General features: G+C 39.1%; 1 protein-coding gene across 1 annotated transcript in view; it reads left to right on the top strand.

Annotated features, from left to right (window-relative positions):
- Positions 1-5,027: 5,027 nt before the first annotated feature.
- Positions 5,028-19,518, top strand: part of LOC104077560 (cadherin-like and PC-esterase domain-containing protein 1) — a gene marked incomplete at both ends in the record, with an annotated part of 16,749 nt that continues 2,258 nt past the window's right edge. Inside the window, 9 exons of the mRNA XM_009578845.1 lie at positions 5,028-5,170; positions 6,490-6,562; positions 8,117-8,284; positions 9,307-9,411; positions 10,300-10,469; positions 12,495-12,554; positions 15,993-16,060; positions 16,388-16,432; positions 18,289-18,475. Coding sequence (XP_009577140.1) covers positions 5,028-5,170; positions 6,490-6,562; positions 8,117-8,284; positions 9,307-9,411; positions 10,300-10,469; positions 12,495-12,554; positions 15,993-16,060; positions 16,388-16,432; positions 18,289-18,475 — 1,019 coding nt within the window. The remainder of the gene's footprint in view (positions 5,171-6,489; positions 6,563-8,116; positions 8,285-9,306; positions 9,412-10,299; positions 10,470-12,494; positions 12,555-15,992; positions 16,061-16,387; positions 16,433-18,288; positions 18,476-19,518) is intronic.

Below are 19,518 nucleotides of genomic sequence, written 5' to 3'. Positions count from 1 at the left end.
GGGCTGGGAGATGTCTGTCTAATCAATTTGTACCCTTTGGCAGGGAAATCCTCAGCTCACCATTGAGCTACCTGCCCCAGGCTGCCCCAGCATCTCTCCTAAGAAATTAATTTGCAGAAAAATTGCCAGAGGAAAACCCTCTTAAGGGAATTACTTCAGTCACCATAGCATCCAGCCCTGTGGATGGCACACACCCTTCCACTCTCCTTGAGTGTCCATGAGTCTGTGCATGAAGCTTGCAAATCAGAATTCCTTTGTCAATTAAATTGCATTTTTTCAGTGTGTCAGGCCTTTAACTGATGGTTCAGTGTATTTTTGAGGAGCCAAAGGGATTCATGTCACTGAGATCATAAACCTTATTTTAATGACTGCAGATTTTAAGAAGTGGATGTCAAAAAGGGTAGAGAAGAAGCATTACAAAATTAATATTGAGTTAGCCAAATCTTTTTTTTTCCAGTGGCAAAAGTAGTTATCAGTGAGCAAAAGGTCGATGAGTTAAAATTAAGAATATTTCTAGTTCATTCAGGCTTTAGAGAAAATGTGTGCTTGATCCATGTAATTTGAGTGCATTTACACGCTTTCTGAAAAGCATTACATATGTATGTGGAACATACCTCTAACTGTATGCATCCAGCATGTGGATGAGTGTCTTCAAGCTCCTGAGAAGTCTTGTGATTCTGTGTACAATGGTATCGTTGTACAAAATATTTGTGTATGTCTGCATTAAGTTTTACAGCCTACTAAAATTTAATCTCTATTCTTCTGCTTAAAAATTTGCCAGTCAGAGCTCAGCTTTCTCCCAGACTGAATTCCTGTGATTGCCACCAGTTTTTCCCATTCTGTCTTCTTTTTTACTATTCAATGCTGCTTTTAATCATGTGCAACCAATAATGAGATTGAATCTTGCTGGACAGGTAGTTTGTTTCCTCTGAAGGTGGGAGAACAAGCATCAGTCCTGATCATCTGAAGTAACCTTCAACTCAGTGACTTTACTATTTTGCAGTTGAACACAGATACTTATAGATCTTTGTTGGGCACACTGAGAAGAACTGAGGTTGCCGCAGGTTTTCACACTTTAGCACCCCTAATCCATATACTCTACATTTTCCCTAGCAGTTGCTGAGAATCCTGTAGAACCCGTAGAAGTCAAACCTAACCTGAACTGGTTTAAATAGGATTTTTTTCATGAATTGGAATTTAACCTGAAGTATTCATCTCTTGTCCTATTGGTCCTGAAACAGACTGACTAAATATTTATTTAAGTCATTGGCTTAGAATAAACATTGTCCTAAAACCTGATATCCCCTAATGAGGACCTGTTGAGCGCTGTTTCTTTTCTAGTCTGGCTAAGGAGGGCTGTAACTAAAATACAGTTCCTTGGAGAAGCCAGTTTTATTTTAATGCCTGTTGTGTTGGAAACAGTTTGCTATAATAGCCAACAGCATGCTGTGAGTGCAAATAGGGCAAATCAGCCTGTCTTTCATCAATTCTGACTAGAAATACATGCATTGTGTATCCTTTGTGTTGAGGTACTTAGAGATTGATTTATGGTGAGGAGCAAATAAGCTAATGGGGCTTTTCCTGTCCTGCTTTCCCTTCCTTCCAATAATCCCCACCTCTCCTTGGAAAATTCTGCAACTCCTTATCTTCCCTGTGCAGCAAAACAACACAGTTTCTCGCTTAGCCCTTCAATACCCACTGCAGATTTAGGAAATTAGAGAAAGGGTTTTTTTTTGTGAGTGATGTACAGGATCTGGCAGAGATGCTGGAAATAGTTGTCAAAGTCAGCTGAAGAACCACCGAGTAGTCCCACCTTGGTGAGATGAGTCTTCATTTTGAATTTTTCATTTCACATGAACAGTTTAATTAACTGGTTTTGGCCTGAACAAGGAACTGAAATGGGACAATTTCACTCGGAGATAAATCTAAATCAGAACTGATTCGAAAAATGTGCAGCTTCTTGTTCTTAATCTTTGTACTACTCTGTGGAAGAAACACAGCTCTGGTGATCTGAGACTTTGGGAAGCACAGACTGCCTCTCAGCCTGTTGTGGCAATGAAATGGAGTGTGAGCTGAGGATTTACATAATCTCTTTCTAAATAGCAGTTCCGGGGCTCTTTTGCCTCAGAGACTCATGGAATTGCAGTACACAGGGAAAACTTTCTACAGCATAAAAATACAGCGTGATGTAATTCAAAATTTCAACATGATGCAAATATCCAAAGGGCAGTTGAGGCCACATGTGCAACCTTTACTTTGCAATTTCCTGGCAGCCAGAGGTTTAATTTTATAACTCTAGTCATATATACTGTTGCCATTTTTTTCCTACTGGCATTTCAAATAACTTTATCAGAAACAGGAGAAAGAGTCCCAGGCATTGCAAACCTTCAGCCCAGATCTGTGCATGGGACACATTTTTTATAGTCAGTAAACCTTGGGAAGGGAACCACTTGTTAGAATAAAGCCAGAGGTGATAAGAACAGAAAGACAGGCAAACCAACTTCCTACCCACCAATTATTTACCAGCACAACAGAATGGAGTTACTGGAATTGAAGAGAGCAAAAACCAAAGGAGGATCAGCATTAGCTGCATACTTGAGTATTTGCCACGGTTGGCTGTAGGCAACGATACATTTTTTTTTTTAAAGGAAAGTGGAAAATGCTTATTACATTTAACTGCAATATGCTGCCTGAAGAAGCTGAAAGCCATTCATCCATGCCAACGCAGACCAGCATGCTTGGCAGTATTCATGCTCATAAGGGGAGGCTCCAACACTGTCTAGAAAATTCTGTGGACTAGAGTGCACAGAAGTATATTGTAAGGAGATCTGATGTCAGCCCAGTGAATGTGTCATAACAGATCACCAGTAAGTAGCGGTGTACCCCAGGGGTCCCTACTGGGTCCATTCCTGTTCGACATATTTGTTAAATGTCTGGGTGATGGGACAGAGTGTACTCTCTAATGACACAAAACCTGGAGGAGTGGATGATACACCAGAGGGCTGTGCTGCCATCCAGAGGAACCTCGACAGGCTGGAGAAATGGGCTGATGGAAACCTCATGCGCTTCAACAAGGGGAATTGCAAAGTCCTGCACTGGGGAGGAACAACCCCAGGCATCAGTACATGCTGGGGGCTGACCCGTTGGAAAGCAGCTTTGCAGAAAAGCACCTGTGGGTCCTGATGGGCGCCAAGTTGACCATGAGCCAGCAATGTGCCCTTGTGGCAAAGAAGTCAAAAGGTATCCTGGGCTGCATTAGGAATGTTGCAGCAGGTCGAGGGAGGTGATCCTTCCACCCTATTCAGCACTGGCAAAGCCACACCTGGAGTGCTGGGTCCAGTTCTGGGGTCTCCAGTCCAAGAGGGATGTGGAGCTACTGGATAGAGTCCAGCGAAGGGCCATGAAAATGATTAAGGAACTGGAACATCTCATATATGAGGAAAGGCTGAGTGAGTTGGAACTGTTTAGCCCGGAGAAGAGAAGGCCCAGGGGGATCTCATCAATGCGTACGAATATCTGAACAGAGGCCGTAAAGAAGACAGAGTGAGGCTCTTTTCAGTGGTGCCCGGTGTCAGGACCAGAGGCAATGGGCACAAACTGAAAGACAGGAGGTTCCGTCTGAACATCAGAAACACTTTTTTTCTGTGAAGGTGATGGAGCACTGGCACAGGTTGCCCAGGAAGGTTGTGGAGTCTCCATCCTTGGAGACATTCAAAAGCTGTCTGGACATAGTCCTGTGTAACTGGCTCTAGGTAGCCCTGCTTGAGCAGGGTTTTGGACAAGATGACCTCCAGAGGTCTGTGCCAAACTCAACCATTCTGTGGTTCCGTGATTCTGTGATCATGCTTTAGACCCAAAATGTCACATTAAGCCTTGTTACAGACTTTTGCTAAAGGCGAAGCTTTGTTAACCCATCTGCAAGGAATACTTGATCATGACTGTAGTCAAAGGCTGCTAGATTTTAACCACATCAGTTCCTAGTGGGGTTGTCTACAGAAGCCTGCGTGCTTCAGTCATGTTACTCTGGTGGGTCATGTAGGATAGGTGATAACAGAAAATATATAATTGCATTCCTAAGCCATAGTAGAGAAATTCCTAGAAATAATCAGAATTTTTTTCTTTTCTGAATATCAATACAAAACATGTTCTGTGTATACTCTATGTTCTTCATCTCTGAAGATGGTATTTTTATACTATATAAATGTATCTGGTAATATAGTACTACTAAATTATCTAATAGTTTTACACAGTTCAGACATTGATTGGGTTCTGCACAGTGTGATAATGTGGTTCAAAGGCAGCCCCTTTCTTAGCACAAAGGACTCTGATGCACAAAATCCACCTGTGTCCCACTCTTCACTGGGGCTCTGTGTTGCTCCAGTTCTGTTTTGCTGAATCACTGTCTGAAGTGATGAGATGGGTGAATTCCCATGAGTGATGAAAGAAACCGAGAGGACAGTGTTATGCAGGCCAGGGAATATGCCACTGGGAGGATTCATGAGTCTAAAATCCTCAGGAAGTGCAAGAGCCCAAAACACAGGCTGTGGTGGCTGGTCATTTTTTCAACATCTCTCTTCTATAGTCTATTTAAAGCTTGTTAACCTGGGGTAAGGATTCGTAGTCAAGGTCAAGTGGAATAGCCCTTGGCACAGTATGTTAACAAGAGAAAAGGCTTTTACTTTGAGTGTGCTATTACCTACTGCTGAAGAAATAAGTGTTTGTGGTTTCTGTTGCCTAGAACCAGTTGACAGCAAAAGGTTTTATCAAAGTAATCTTAGACTGTGAGCAATATTTTTTAAAACCATTAATACAGAGTTTGTTTCTGATACACTTATTTGTAAAAAAAGAGTCCTTCTCTACTAGTATGCCACATGGAGCTTTTCATGCCTCTTTTCTTTACTGTGCAAATGAATAAGAACTGAAGTTTACATGCTAAGGCAATTTCTACTTCTACCAGCCTTTTAGTTTATGATCTGAAGCACTGATTTATTGTAAATGTGAAAAAATATGTGTAATCTCTTTCACAGCTGCAAAGGTTTTTTGACATATTCTTCAAAAGCAGTTCTCCCCAACAAGCTTTCAACAACATGAAGGAAGCTATAAGCAAACTTCTACTTATAACTGAGGTCTTCAGTGAATCATCTGCCTCAGGACCAAATTCTTTCAATCAGTAAGTGACTTGCAGTGGCCATTGCTATGCTATTGTCAAGATAGCTCCTTAGAACAGAACAAAAATTTTAGAGGATACACGACTCCTAAAATAAAAATATCCCCTCTATTTCATACTTCCTTATAGAATAAAGTGAGGATGTGCTGCATTTAGGGAGTAAAACTCTTCAATATCTACAGTGTTTCTAGTTTGCGAAAAGGTTGTGATGAATACCCAGGACCAGATGCCGTGTTCTGATGAAGTGTTTCAGGCAGTACAAATGAACAGAAATCACTCACAATTGGGCTAGTCCTAACATATATAAAGCTGTATTTCCCTTCAGTGAGCCCTCTGTCGTATATCAAATATTTAGAGTAGCCCAGATGGTTCAGAGCTGGCTGCAGCAGGCAATCTGAACAAGAGACATTGTAGAATACTTTATGAAATGTACCTTATGAAATATACCTAGGCAGCAACAGTGACTTTTCTGTGGGTGTTAAATCATTATAATCATTTCTATTTGAGTGTTACAGTTCTTACACATAAATCAACATTTATTATGTAATATTTTTATTAATTAAAATTAATATTTGTTCTATATATGTTATGTCACATCCCTGACATTTTTATGGTAAATAGTAAATAAGTTACTATTTATTACATTTATATGTTTTATAAACCTATTTGAGAACCCAGGTGTTTTAGTGGCAGTAGTATAAAGCTCATTATTTGACTTATACAAGTTGGGAATAAAGCTTACGTTGTGAGTGGAGAGGGTAGCGAGGAGGGGAGGAGTGTAACAGGGATGGAGCTATTTTGATAGTGGTCCAAACTCTAACATTTTTTATCAATGGGGTGGATATCTCCTGTTTATGTAACCCAAGATTTGCTTAGAGCTCCTAGCCCATGCCTTCAAACATCCCCATAGATGCAGCACAACTCTTTGGCTTCGATAAGCCCAGAGAGTTTCGGCATCTGTTGCCCTCCAAATGTCTTCAAAGCTTTTGCAGGACCTCATTCTCATCAAAAGGCATTTCCTTCTCCAGTGTAGTTCACCTCCCTCTCTGGTTTAAAAGTCAACCATATAAATACACTTTAATATAGCACTGTTTTCATTAGATCACAGTCTGACTCTATCTATGTTTAATGCTGCTGGCTCTTTGTAGAAATTTTATTTAGCCTGTATCGCATGTGTGTATGTTCTTGTGTATGTTTTCTGGACTAATGTATGTATGTTCTTGTGTATGTTCTCTGGACCTCTGTGTGTATGTCATTGTAGCATATATTTCACAACAGTACCTAACCTCACTGAATCTGATTCCTCTTATATTGTATTTCAGATGCAGACAATGTTTTCAAATGCTAACCTTTGACATTGGATTCGGCACCTCCATATACCCAGTAGTTCTAGAGGTGAGAAAATTACACAAATTATTGCTTTACCCAAAAAAATTACACCAAAAAGAACATAGCAGAGAACCCTCTCTGACAGTTGCCCTCAAGCCTATGAGAAATGTCCAAGTACATTAATATTAATTTTGCCCAACAGTGGAGAGTTGCTGTGGGAGAAACAAGTTTTTAAGGAACAGAGTTCCTGTGATGAAGTTCACCATAGCATTGAAGTGTGCAAACCTTTCAGTTTTAGCATTACGGGATTATCACCCCAACTGAATATCAGCTAAACAAAATCCATAGGAAGCATTGCATGCAAGCAGAGTTAGGTATTAACTGTGCCAGAATGAAGAGGAAGGGAGGAAGTTAAAATACCACAACTGGCTTTTAATGCAAGTTAAAGCTCTCCATGAGTTGCATTGTACTTCTTCAACTCACCACCTGCTTTGATCTCCACTGTGCGGCCTTCTTCTCAAGGCCCTCAAAACCAGAGAAATGTGACCTGTGGCATAAACTCCCTGTGCCAGTTTTGTACCACTCCTGCCTCAGAACAGCCTGGCCAGAAACAAAAATTGTACTGCTTTCCAGCTGCTTCTCATTACCCCTGTATGTACATACTAATATGTATATACCTAGGTATGTAAAATCTTTGTCCGTATTTATGATATACAAAAGGCAAAAAAAATGTTAATAAATATATCCTGGGAAATTACAGGAGAACACTTCTAAAATTAATCCTCAGTTAAAATCTCTTCAAGTTTCCAGTAACAGTGCAGTCAATCTCTCCATCCTTCACAAACCAACAATCCTTTAAACACAAAGGAAAAATGGACATATGAAAGAAAGTTTGCACAATTTAAAAAATCCATTAAGACAATATCCTTAATTAATCTGACAAGACTTGTTTAGCTAGTATAAGAAATGTGACACGTCATAACAAGTTAATAATTGTATACCAGGCTGTAAAAAAATTCTCCCAGGAGCGCTTAAAAAACTAAACATAAAGCATAGTGCAGTAGTCTCAACCATCAGCCATAATCCATAAATCTACAGTAAATCAGCAGTTTAATAGTTTCTTACAAAAATACAAAGTACAAATTTTTAGAGTTGATAATTACTATGACATTTGACTTTGAATAGTATCCCTTGGAAACTGTAGTATGCACACACCCCATGCAGCTTGAAGTTATATTTGTGTTTATGCTAAAATACTAATTTATTCATATTTTATAAACATGAGTTTATTTACTGTGTTTATATATTGTAAAATTTATACCTTCATATGTAGCAGCTCCTAAATACCTGAGGGAGTTGTGTTAACATGTAAGCTGACATTTTATTTCTTTTATCAAATTTCAAATCAAACACGAAAAAAAGCTCTCACGTGAGAATGCAATATTGTACTCTATCCGCTGGAGGTCAGCAAACATTGTGCTGTGTAGTTCTGACAGAAAATGTGGTACAGTATTTGCTATATTATAATCCTGTCTGTCTTATTAGGTTTTTTTAATAAATAGTTATGAGAAGACTGGACTTGATATTCAAACTATGAATTCTCATATTGTTTTCCAACAGGTGCATGAAAACTTTGACTTTCAAGATGAGGATGAATCAAATATTCAGGACCAAACTTTCAAAGAATTTCTTTTTGAAGATACTTTTAAATTTCTCTTACCTAATGAATCCTCAACATCCAGTTTCATAGAAGCTTTCCAAAAAATATACAGATCAGCTGTGAGCAAGGTAGTTCATTCCACCTTTTTCTTATTATTAACTATTTGAAAATATTTCATTCCAAATTGTATGCCTTTCTGAAATTGTTGGTGCCAACTTATAGAATGAGGGATTTATTTAATCAAAACTATCTATTACTGAATTCTGGGAAAGTCATGAATAAAACTGTAATTATATTGAACAATCAAATTTTCTTTAATAAAAATTCCACTCTCAAATTATGTCATTCCCCCAAGTACAGTACTTTAAAGATATAGCTAAAACTTTAACAAAGTCATTTCCCCACCTTTTTTTTTTAAATGGTCTTTTTTTAATATTCAGGTTTGTGTGTTTTCATAAACCTAGAACTGATTAACTCAAACAAGTACATTCATGAGCATCAGAATTAAATTTTGTTTCCTACAACTTTGTGTCTTATTTTGAATGCAAGATCCAATTCAATTTTTTGCATTTATAAGGTCTGAATAAAGTTTGCATCACTTGTGAAATCTATTTCTGACAAGCTGGGAACTCCTTTAGCAGTATTTCTCTCAGTCTGGGCACTTATAAAGGGGCATTTCTGAGGAGCCCACTGCTTGCAAGACTTACAGGGATTACATTATCCTTGTGACTTCTGCCTCTCAGGCAGGTGTGACTAAAACAGGATCATGAGTTCTAAATTTATGACAGGATAAAGTAGGAAGCCGCAGACATATACACATGTACGATACAATTACCTAAGTCTGTTTTCCGTAGGAGGCTAGACAACGTTTCAAACTGTCCGCTTCATTGTCTATGCTTCATGCAGTCTCTTCCCGTGGTAGTTTCTTTGGGTTCTTTTCTACACAAAGCTAACGCACAGACTACTGTATTCTAGACTGAGAAATGGGAAGAGTTATCAAGGAGGTGGCTTGATGTGACTTTGGATGAGGTTAGGGCAAGTTGAGAGCTGCTGTAATTTGTCCCTTTGATCACCAAAGGGATTGGGGTCTAGCGAAAGCACTTTGCTTTCCATGTGATTTCACCAGAATATGCTCCCCTTTCCTTCATAGGATGGAACTTACCACAAAGAAGATGAGCAATGTTTGTCTCTAGAAGAGATAAACTCAATGATTACTTTCATAAAGGAGCTGAAGAGTCTTGGACAATTTGAGCTGGTAAAATAAACAGGGGTTTGTTCTATTCGATACATATTTTATGTAATTCTCTTAACATTTCTCCTTCACTATCATTCTTTGCTGTCTCTGGCATATGCATTAGGCTGGATGGACAGGGGAAGTGGGGAGATAGAGGTTACCCTGATTTTATTTTGGAGGATTTGAGGAATTTAAATTAAAAGAGATAAAGAAATAAAACAGAGAATTTGAGCCTAGGATTCATTGAAAAGGACAGCTAAAGCAGAAACAGAGACCAGAAAATAGAATGAAAGGAGAAGGAGGAAAATCATGTTAAAGACTAATGAGTTGGTAAGAAAATAGAATTATAATAAAGCAAAGCAAGTGTGGATGGAAGAACTGGAGACAGCACAACACTGAGATCATGACCGGAGAATATAGATAAAAAAGTGGCAAAAAACCCAAGTTGAATATGTAATATGTCTTCTTCTTCACACTTCAAGTAAGTTCATTTTTGAAGAATAGAGACGGAGGAGTAACAGTCAGTGTCTGTGAATAGGCATGGCAGTTAATGACTATCAGGGAAATAAAAGATCTGCAACTGAATTTGTTGTTCAGAAAGTCTGCACGATTTCTTCTAGACCTCCTGGATGAGTATCAGGGTTGGGGACTGATGAGGCTTTCTGAAGAGGGATTGAGTTGAATATATCTGGAAGTCGAATCAGAGGCAAAGGACTTAGACTTCCATGTCAGTACTAGTAATACTAATTTGCAAGGCTGGGCAAGACAGTCATTTTCTACACCTGTGGGAAAGACAATTAATATAAATCCATCCATATCCTATATATGCTGTCTTCTGATAATTTCTCACTTCTTTGCATTTTACAAATATTATAACATGTAGTCTCTAATCAGTGTCTCTCTTCTCAGCTTTTCCCTTCTGCTGCACCCAAGATTCAAACTTTACTGCGTGACCTTTATCACATGGTAGACCCAATGAGGCGGCTTGGTTCAGTCCTGACTGTGCATTGGTTGCTTTCCAGTTTACTTGAACAATTCCAGTCCATGACTAAAGAAGCACACACAAGTCTTTCAGAATGGTAAGATAGCTATTATATGGAATGTTCAGGAGTAGTTTCTCAAATTATATTAATTGCAATTATATTAATTGAGCACCGTAAAACTTAATCCTTCAGTAGATGTAGGTGGATTTACAGCAGCTGTGATGAAGATCCATCATCCCGTCATGGTGCACTGTCAGCCATTCTACCATTAGAGTTGCAGCTAGGTTTCTACATAGGACAGTTTTACCCATTTCTAATACAGAGGACTCTGGGTTAAAAACTTAATTGAAGCTACAGTAAGTTTTTTTCTAAGAAATATGAAGTGAATTAGGTAGGTTGTTTCTGAACAACTGTAAACTCAAAATTAGGAGTGCTTACCAGGGTTAAGACCATCTTTTAACTTATTCACAAATTAGAAGCAAAACTCTAAAGAAAATACAAAATTTCAGGTGAAGATTTTTCCAAAAGGGACTAATAATTTTGAGTGGCTCTAAATTTTCTGTCCAACAAGAGACAGGTCAAAGAGCACTATACTCTGAGATCCTCATTTTAGCTGTTTTTGAAAAGCTGGAATGACAAGGTTGGATCCATTGAGCTTCTGGCAAGAAATTTTAACTTTCATAAGGAGGGAGGGAGGGAGAAAGGAAGGAAGAGAGGAAGGAAGAAAGAGAAGAAAGAAAAGAGGGGGTAACGAATGAATGGAGGGAAGGAGAAAAGTTCTGGTATACTACAGGTTTAGTATAAAATTTGTAAAAAATATGTTTTCTGTGCTCATTCTGTCCTGGCTAACGACATTTCCTGTATGCCATGCTTCTTTACTGACTCCAGGGATATATTATTTTGCAAACAGAGCTTGGGAATGGAGGCACATTAGAAAATGTGTGTGCTCTTTTCCACTGAGTCTCAAGTAAAATGTGCAAATGACATTATTTTGTATGTTTTGCTTGGACAATGCCATAGTGACTATATAAGGCATCTGTAAGATTCCTTAAGTTTTAATTTTGTTCCTCATTGAATTGGGCGTGGTTTTTAGCAAGTCAATGGTCATCTGTATCTTTGTTTGCTTAGCTATAAAGTGGAGCTTATACTTTACCACTGTGCTAGGTAACTGTTTATTAGTGTTTTGAAAATATACAGTTCCATGAATGTGCTAAGTATTATTGTTGTTACTGCAGGCCACTCCATGAAAAGTAACTCAAAGATGCAGCTGCTTGCATTCATGTGTAAGCCCTTGCCCTTTTGCCAAAATATTTAGGTTTGCATATCAAAGCATACCAACCTTTAGCAGCTTTCTGTTCTAATCTAAGCTGTGCCACTCACTCACTTTGAGCAAGCCTCTTGCCCTCTTTTTTTTCTTTAAGCTGAACATTATTTTATGTGTGTAAATATGTAGAAGTACCATGACCTTTCTCCAGGGCATAGGCCAATCTGCTTCTTTGCACTGTATTTTTCTGCAATGGCTAAGCTAATAACACCATTCTGTTCATTCACTGTGTGAAAAAACATGTGTTTTGACATTGCTAAATCATAATCTTCCACTCCTATAGCTACATGCATGTGATGGTGATGCATGTGTCAGATATGCTTGTAATTATACTTAATTGCAAGGAAGAAAGAGCTTAGTAGAGCTTACTCCCCAAATAACTCAGGTATGCATTTTCTTTGAGCTTTGATTAATCTTTTTTGAGATTCCCAGCTTTGATGAGTTTGTATATCAGAACACTTTTCCTGAATTTCTTCAGTTAAGGCCAGATTGTTCGTTTGATTTATTTAACAGTTCTTATTTTTCTGACTATACAAAATTGGTATTTCCATTTACAAAATCCAGTGATTTGCATAGCTGATTGTCCAACCAGACAAGCATGGATACTTATGGGAAAAATAATGACTTCTGACTTAGGTCTTGTACAGATATGCTGTTCACCGATCATGAATCCATCCATAGGACGGAGACAGGATTTAAAGACGTTTCCTGGTGTACTTTTCTTAGCCCATTTCATCTACATGACTAGTATTGAAACCTTAAATGGTATTAGTGAACTCTCTGAGTTCCTTCCACAGGAGAAGCAAGAAGAATTCTAGAAACTCATCTCAAACTATAATGAAATGGTTACAGCCTAGGTGAGAATGACCATCTCAGGTGTATTGGTATAACATATGACAAAGTTATTTGAAAGTGATGGAGTGGTACTGCCTAACGTGCACTGAAATAAATTTTCTGCATTGTTTGTGCACTGTTTTTCAACTCTATGCAGTTTCAACTTGTATGTGACTAAGACATACATCATTACTGTCTCTTGGAATAAGGGCTGTGTAGTACTGTGGCAAGTATGTTTGGCTGTGTCAGACAGCAGAGTAGCATGGGAGAATCCGATTAGTGAGAAAAGCTAACCCTTTTGTATTTGCGTAAGACAGAAGCCTAAGCAGGTCAATAAAGTCACAAATGCTTTTATGAAATCAACTGATATATTTGGAAAAGTGTTACTAGCTTCTGTTATGCAAGACCTTTGTTAGGTCAAAATAGAAGCAGCAGCCCTCAAACTGAATTTGGGTTGAAAATAATTTCTTGGAGTTTAACTTGGTCATGCTCATCACCTGGGCAGTTTGAGAAACAAACATGGTTCGGACTATGAAGCAGAAGGAGACAACAGCAAGGAAGTCTGGGATCTGCAATGGGAAGACAGAGGGAAGGAGGGAAGGAGAGAGGCAGTTGGGATTAAATGCCAGGAAACCAATCCCACTCTTGAGTGTGCAATTTTCTATTTCTCTTTTGAGGATCAGCACAAGATACTTCATTCGGTGAACCAAATGCCCTCATGGAAACTCTGTGACTAAAGCCAAGCAAACGCTCTACAAAACACAGAGCTCATACTGCCAGTTAATCAAACAGAAAAAAATTGCTAGTGATCATGTTTCACAAAATTACCTCTGGTGGCTCCTCATTTTCAGGAGAGACCTACAAAACATCATCTAAAGAAATAAAATTCATAACTCTACTGAATATTGAAATATGGTCTCAACATTGACTTTATGACCCATTAAAAATTGCACCATCCACAACTAACACATCCACCAGAGGCCCCAAAAGTGACCAGATTTTTTCCTTTTTATGTTTTAATCTTGTGAAAGATATTATATATTTCTATACATCCTTCATTGCTTATGTCTCTGATTGCTTAGACCACCAGAGCTACATTACTATTGCTGCTGTCAATCCTTCCGCTTTTTCGTTTGCTGAATTAGAGAGATTCCTAAAGGACAGGTTCACTGTCAACAGTTTGTGACGTACACAGCGGGGATCTCTCAAAAGGTACATTCACAAACATTCACTTAGGGTACCTGACATATAGTCACTGGTTTCATTAGACCTAATTGCAAAGCATGTAGGCAATGCACACATCTGTGCACGATAGCTCCTCCAAGACACTAGGTAAATAAGGGGCCGCTCATACAGATGAAGGTCCCTTCTTGAGTAACAGCGTGTGAAGGAAGGGACTCTGCAGAGTCCAGGATCTCAGCCACTCCCTGCCTGAGGAAGAGCTTCATAACTGCATCGTTCCTCAGTCCTGCTGGCTACAAGGAGATTGGACAAAGGAAAACTTGATGGTGTTGATGATTAAAAAGTCCAGTCTTCAGCAGAGATAAATACAGTAATCTGAGTATCTTTCTGTAATATCATTTCTAAATATTACATTTTGATACCCTGCTGTAATTAAATGGAGTTACTATATGTCTCTTAATGTTGTCTGATGATAATCGCAATCTCTTTACAGAATTGACATATGCAGGTCATGCAGTTCCTTTGGGAGCTGGGGCCTTGCACTAGTGGTGGCTGCCACACTCCTCATTTTATAGAGTTAAGACATCTTGTTTTCCCCTTACAATAGGATTTGGGACTGGGCAATGCAAAAAAGAACAGTAGAGAGAAAAATCATATTTGACAGGTGTTAGCCATTGCCTCCTTGGCAAGCAGAAAGAGGGGTGCAAAATGACTTGTAACTTGGAAAACAAACTCTCTAATAGTTTGTTAAGTGCCTCCTTTGAAGGAGGTCATGAATGTGCATGAAATTAGGGCAGTGTCTAGACAATGCAAGCTCAAAACTACATGTTCATGCACACACAGACACACACAGATCTGCCAGCTGCTTCTTTCCTTCTATGGAAAACACTGGGAGAAAAACATGTGAAAGCTTCAAGAAATGCTAATGGACCTTTGAAAAGGTCTTATCAGCCAGAGGTCCAGTACATGGATTGGAGAGAAACCTACTGCCTTTCTTCTACTATGCTTCCAAAATGCCATATGAAAGAAAAAATCTGCGGAGTTAGCAATATGGGCACCACTACCATGTTAATGAATTGTTGCAATTGACTTGTCCTTTTTCACTGAAGATTTAGATGTATACTCTGGATGTTGATCTTGTGATTTGTTTTGAATTAGCAAATAAATCAAAACACATAGATCATAGAATTATAGAATCATTAAGGTTGGAAAAGACCTCTAAGATCATCAAGTCCAACCGTTAACCCAACACCACCATGCCCACTAAACCATGTCCCTAAGCGCCTCATCTACATGTCTTTTAAATCCTTCCAGGGATGGTGACTCCACCACTTCCCTGGGCAGCCTGTTCCAAGGCCTGACCACTCCTTCAGTAAAGAAGTTTTTCCTAATGTCCAGTCTAAACGTCCCTTGGCACAACTTGAGGCCATTTCCTCTCGTCCTATCGCTTGTTACTTGGGAGAAGAGACCGACCCCCACCTCGCTACAACCTCCTTTCAGGTAGTTGCAGAGCGCGATGAGGTCTCCCCTCAGCCTACTCTTCTCCAGCCTAAACAGTCCCAGTTCCCTCAGCCACTCCTCATAAGACTTGTTCTCCAGACCCTTCACCAGCTTCGTTGCCCTTCTCTGGACACGCTCCAGCACCTCAATGTCCTTCTTGTAGTGAGGGGCCCAAAACTGAACACAGTATTCGAGGTGGGGCCTCACCAGGGCCGAGTACAGGGGCACGATCACCTCCCTACTCCTGCTGTCCACACTATTTCTGATACAGGCCAGGACGCCATTGGCCTTCTTGGCCACCTGGGCACACTGCCGGCTCATGTTCCATTATATGAATTCATGTTAACGTTGGTACAGATATTTCACCTTGACACAGGCCTTCATTTATATTATTTCTTTCTCGAACAAAGTCTAATTTTAACCTCAAATATATACAAAAAAGCATCATACAAACAGTTAAGAGATATGGTTTGGGTTTTTTTATTCTTGGCTATATCCACTCTTCCTTTTCCTAGCAATCCAACTATGTTTTGAAATTTATTTCTGGTTTTCTTTTTTCATGTTATATGCTACCGTTTATTATGGAGTGTGTGTTTTCTGTCACGTTCATTCAGGTAATATTGCTAATGCTGGGAACGTGAATCCAGAAGGTTCATCTTTCCATGGAGAATATTAAAATATCATGTGCCCTGCGTTGCCATATAGAAACTTTTGAAAAATGTTCCATGGTTTCTGTTCCTTCCATTCATGTAGAAATATGTCTGCTATTGAATTGACAGGAATTCTTCTCAAGAAAATGTGAGTCCTAAGCAGAATGTTCCTTCTGACTTCAGGAAGAATCATGAAGGTAAGGGATCAGAGTAAGGTCTTTTATATACGGTATGTTTTTCCTATTTGTACTACTTCCGATAACATGTATGATTTAGATTACACTGGTTTGCATTCCAGCTGGAAGGTCTTGGCTTACTACATATAAAAGACCAATTTCTTCCTTATGTGTGCAAGTTGTTCTGCTGAGTCCACGAGCAGTGTTCATGATCTTAAAGCAAAGATCTCACACTGAAAAGAATAAAAGTACACTGTATTTTTTATAATTAACACAATGAGAGTTCATTCTCCTATAGGATTGTGAATCAGAGCAGAAAATTATTAATTGTTTCTGTTTATCTTTCAGCATTTTATTATTCCAGTAAGACTAAAGAAAGACAATGCAGTTATGGTAAGTCAAGGTCTTTCTAGACCACTAAGGGGAAAGAAGAGAGATTACTTGAACAAATTTCTTGGGTTTTTCTGCATAGCCTTTCAGTGGACGGAGTGCCTGCGGGTTGTTATGTGAAAAAAAAAAAAGTAGCAAGAATGTTTATGAGTCACTCAATAATTGGGCTATTATGTAAAATAATAAAGGTAAACATTGCTGTGAGTGCATATTAATGTGGGTATTCCAGCACTCGTTGATCCCTTGCCGCACTTCAGTAGACTTTTGCCCCTTATTTCCAAGAACTTTAGCATACATTTGTTCTTGTGGAATAACCTTTAAACTTGTATGGACTTTAATCAGCCTTGTATAAGGCCAGTCTTCAGCTCAATGATGGAATTTTAAAGAGCTGCTTAAGAGATGAAGAGTTTTTCTACCTGTTTGTAGGAATATTTAAAGTATATTTAAAGATATGTAAAGATTTAAAGTATATTTGGCTTTGGTGGGAGCAATATTTTCTGCTGCCTTCCTCATTGACACATTATCTGAGGGGTCACTTTATAAACGTGAAACAATTGCTCTGTGGCAGAAAGGCTTTTCTACCCATTGAGCCTCATAACCCTCTGTTACTGATCTCATGGTGCCTCCAGGAACTCCTCTGTGTCAGTCAGAGGCCAGAAATGCTCCTGGGCTGGCTGACTGGCATCACCATTCTGACTGCATGATGTTTTATTTTGATATTACCTCAATTAATTTTATTTTGAAAATTCCTCCTCTTTTAAGTTTTTAGTGAGATAACCTTTCTAGGTAAGACATACAGGATCTGGACAACTGTTTATACTCATCTGTAGGATCTTTTTAAATAACCTTCTGTGTGTCCACTTATAAGCCTCTATTCCCCTACAAATCTAGCCCAAATTCTGCTCTTCCACTGGAATAACTTCCTTTACATTTTAATCCATGCAAGAGAGTGCTGAAATTGCCCTGTTTTGTTTCTCAAGGCAGATATTTCAAGGTAGAAAAGGCCCACATAGAACTGCTTGCATCCTTTATGACCCTTTTAAGCCATGTTTTAAACCACAAGATTTTTCAGATGTTATAGTAAAAGAGTATTTTCTGAAGTACGCAGTTTTAAACACATGCTAGAGAATATACGTGGAAAGCAAGTTCTGAATACGTAATTATACTGTAAATCTGAATCCAATAGGTTGGATTAAAATATTTGTCATAAGTGGGTTGCCAGCAAATAATTATTCTCATGAGTCATTTGGCAAACACTACAAAATAAAGGATACATTTGAGCAAATAGGATTTGACTGTGGAGATTTCATACACAGAGAAGGAGCTGGAATTTGTTGATTTAGGAATTTTAATAAAACATTCTTCCAGCTGTACTGCAAATGACCCCATGGGTCTAGATATCTCCATGTGACTTGTTCTTATGAACAGTAAGGGTATGTCTAACTTATTTTGATTTTTATTGGCAATTACACATGTACATAAACCCTGTACACAGGCTGGTACCTAAGTAGGTTATGAATTTTGGCCTAACTCTTCTTTAAGTTTCAGTTAACCAACTGGAGACAGGATCTCCCAGACTTAATCCTTGCATTTTCAAAGGCTTAATTCAGACTTTGAGTTTTGTGACTCTGACTAGAGTCATTGGGCACTGAGTGATTAAAATCCCTACAGGGTCTAAAAATTTATCTCAAGTGCCAATTCAAACTCCATTAAGACCTTGCAGCAGGATTATCAGTCTCAGAGTGACCAGCCATTAAAAATCTTGCCACTGTACATGTTATCAATCTGCCAGAAGTTGGACGTTACTTAAAAATGTTCATACATTTCACAGTTTTTTCTTTGATGCCTTCTTGGAACAGATAAAGATACCCTATCTCATATCAGGCAGATCTTCACCAGTCCACAGCTGGACTTGAATCCTCAGTTTAACCCAAAGATCAAAGAATACTACACAGAAGTCCCATTCGACATGGTAACTGTGAAGATAGGAGCAGAACCCTCTAACTGTCAATGCCAAGTACATCTTGACGAGAAGAAAGGGCCAAGGTATGAATGACAAAATATGAGTGTAAAAACTAAAAGTGTCCTTAATTTTGGAAATATGTCAGAATATTGCAGAATTGTTTTGTGTTTCCAAAAGCACAGAATGCCTAGAGATTAGTCACAGGGAAATCAGAGGGAGTTCAACAATGAGACATTAGTTTTTATTTGTCAATGTCCTGAAGGCAATGGTAATATGTTCTCAAGCCATAATTAACCCTAGCTTTTCGGAGTGCACAGTTGCTAGCATCTGCCCCAGCTTCTCCAGTCACTGACAGCATCAAAGCTGGGTAGGAACAGACCATCGTTACACTGCACACAGTGGACAGCAAAGAATTTGAGCTTTCATATCCAGGCCTTGATTTTGCACTGCGACCTAAGCTACTGCCCCGCTGGGCTTGGTCCGTCAGCCAGCAGTCTGCTTACGTGGGTCAGAGTAGGGCAGCTGGGTTCAAAAGAAGAAATAAGTTCAAGTTTACTCATTCACAATGATCCATTTTCATCAGAATTATATTATAAAGGATTATCATAGAATCATAGAATCATTTAGGTTGGAAAAAACCCTTAAGACCATTGAATCTAACTGTTAACCTAACACTGCCCAGTCCACCACTTAAACCATGTCCCTAAGCGCCACATCTTTTAAATACCTCCAGGGATGGTGACTCAACTACTTCCCTGGGCAGCCTGTTCCAATGCTTGATAACCCTTTCAGTGAAGAAATTTTTCCTAATATCCAACTTAAACCTCCCCGGCACAACTAGAGGCCATTTCCTCTTGTCCTATCACTTGTTACTTGGGAAAAGAGACCAACACCCACCTCGCTACAACCTCCTTTCAGGTAGTTGTAGAGAGTGATAAGGTCTCCCCTCAGCCTCCTTTTCTCCAGACTAAACAGTCCCAGTTACCTCAGCCACTCCTCATAAGACTTGATCTCCAGACCCTTCATCACCTTCATTGCCCTTCTCTGGACATGGTCCAGCACCTCAATGTCCTTCTTGTAGTGAAGGGCCCAAAACTGAACACAGGATTCGAGGTGCGGCCTCACC

This window comes from Fulmarus glacialis, unplaced genomic scaffold, assembly GCF_000690835.1.
Source record: "Fulmarus glacialis isolate BGI_N327 unplaced genomic scaffold, ASM69083v1 scaffold14340, whole genome shotgun sequence".
NCBI classification, from domain to species: Eukaryota; Metazoa; Chordata; class Aves; order Procellariiformes; family Procellariidae; genus Fulmarus; species Fulmarus glacialis.
The sequence above is the reverse complement of the archived record's forward strand: the minus strand, read 5'-3'. Positions and strand labels throughout refer to the sequence as shown.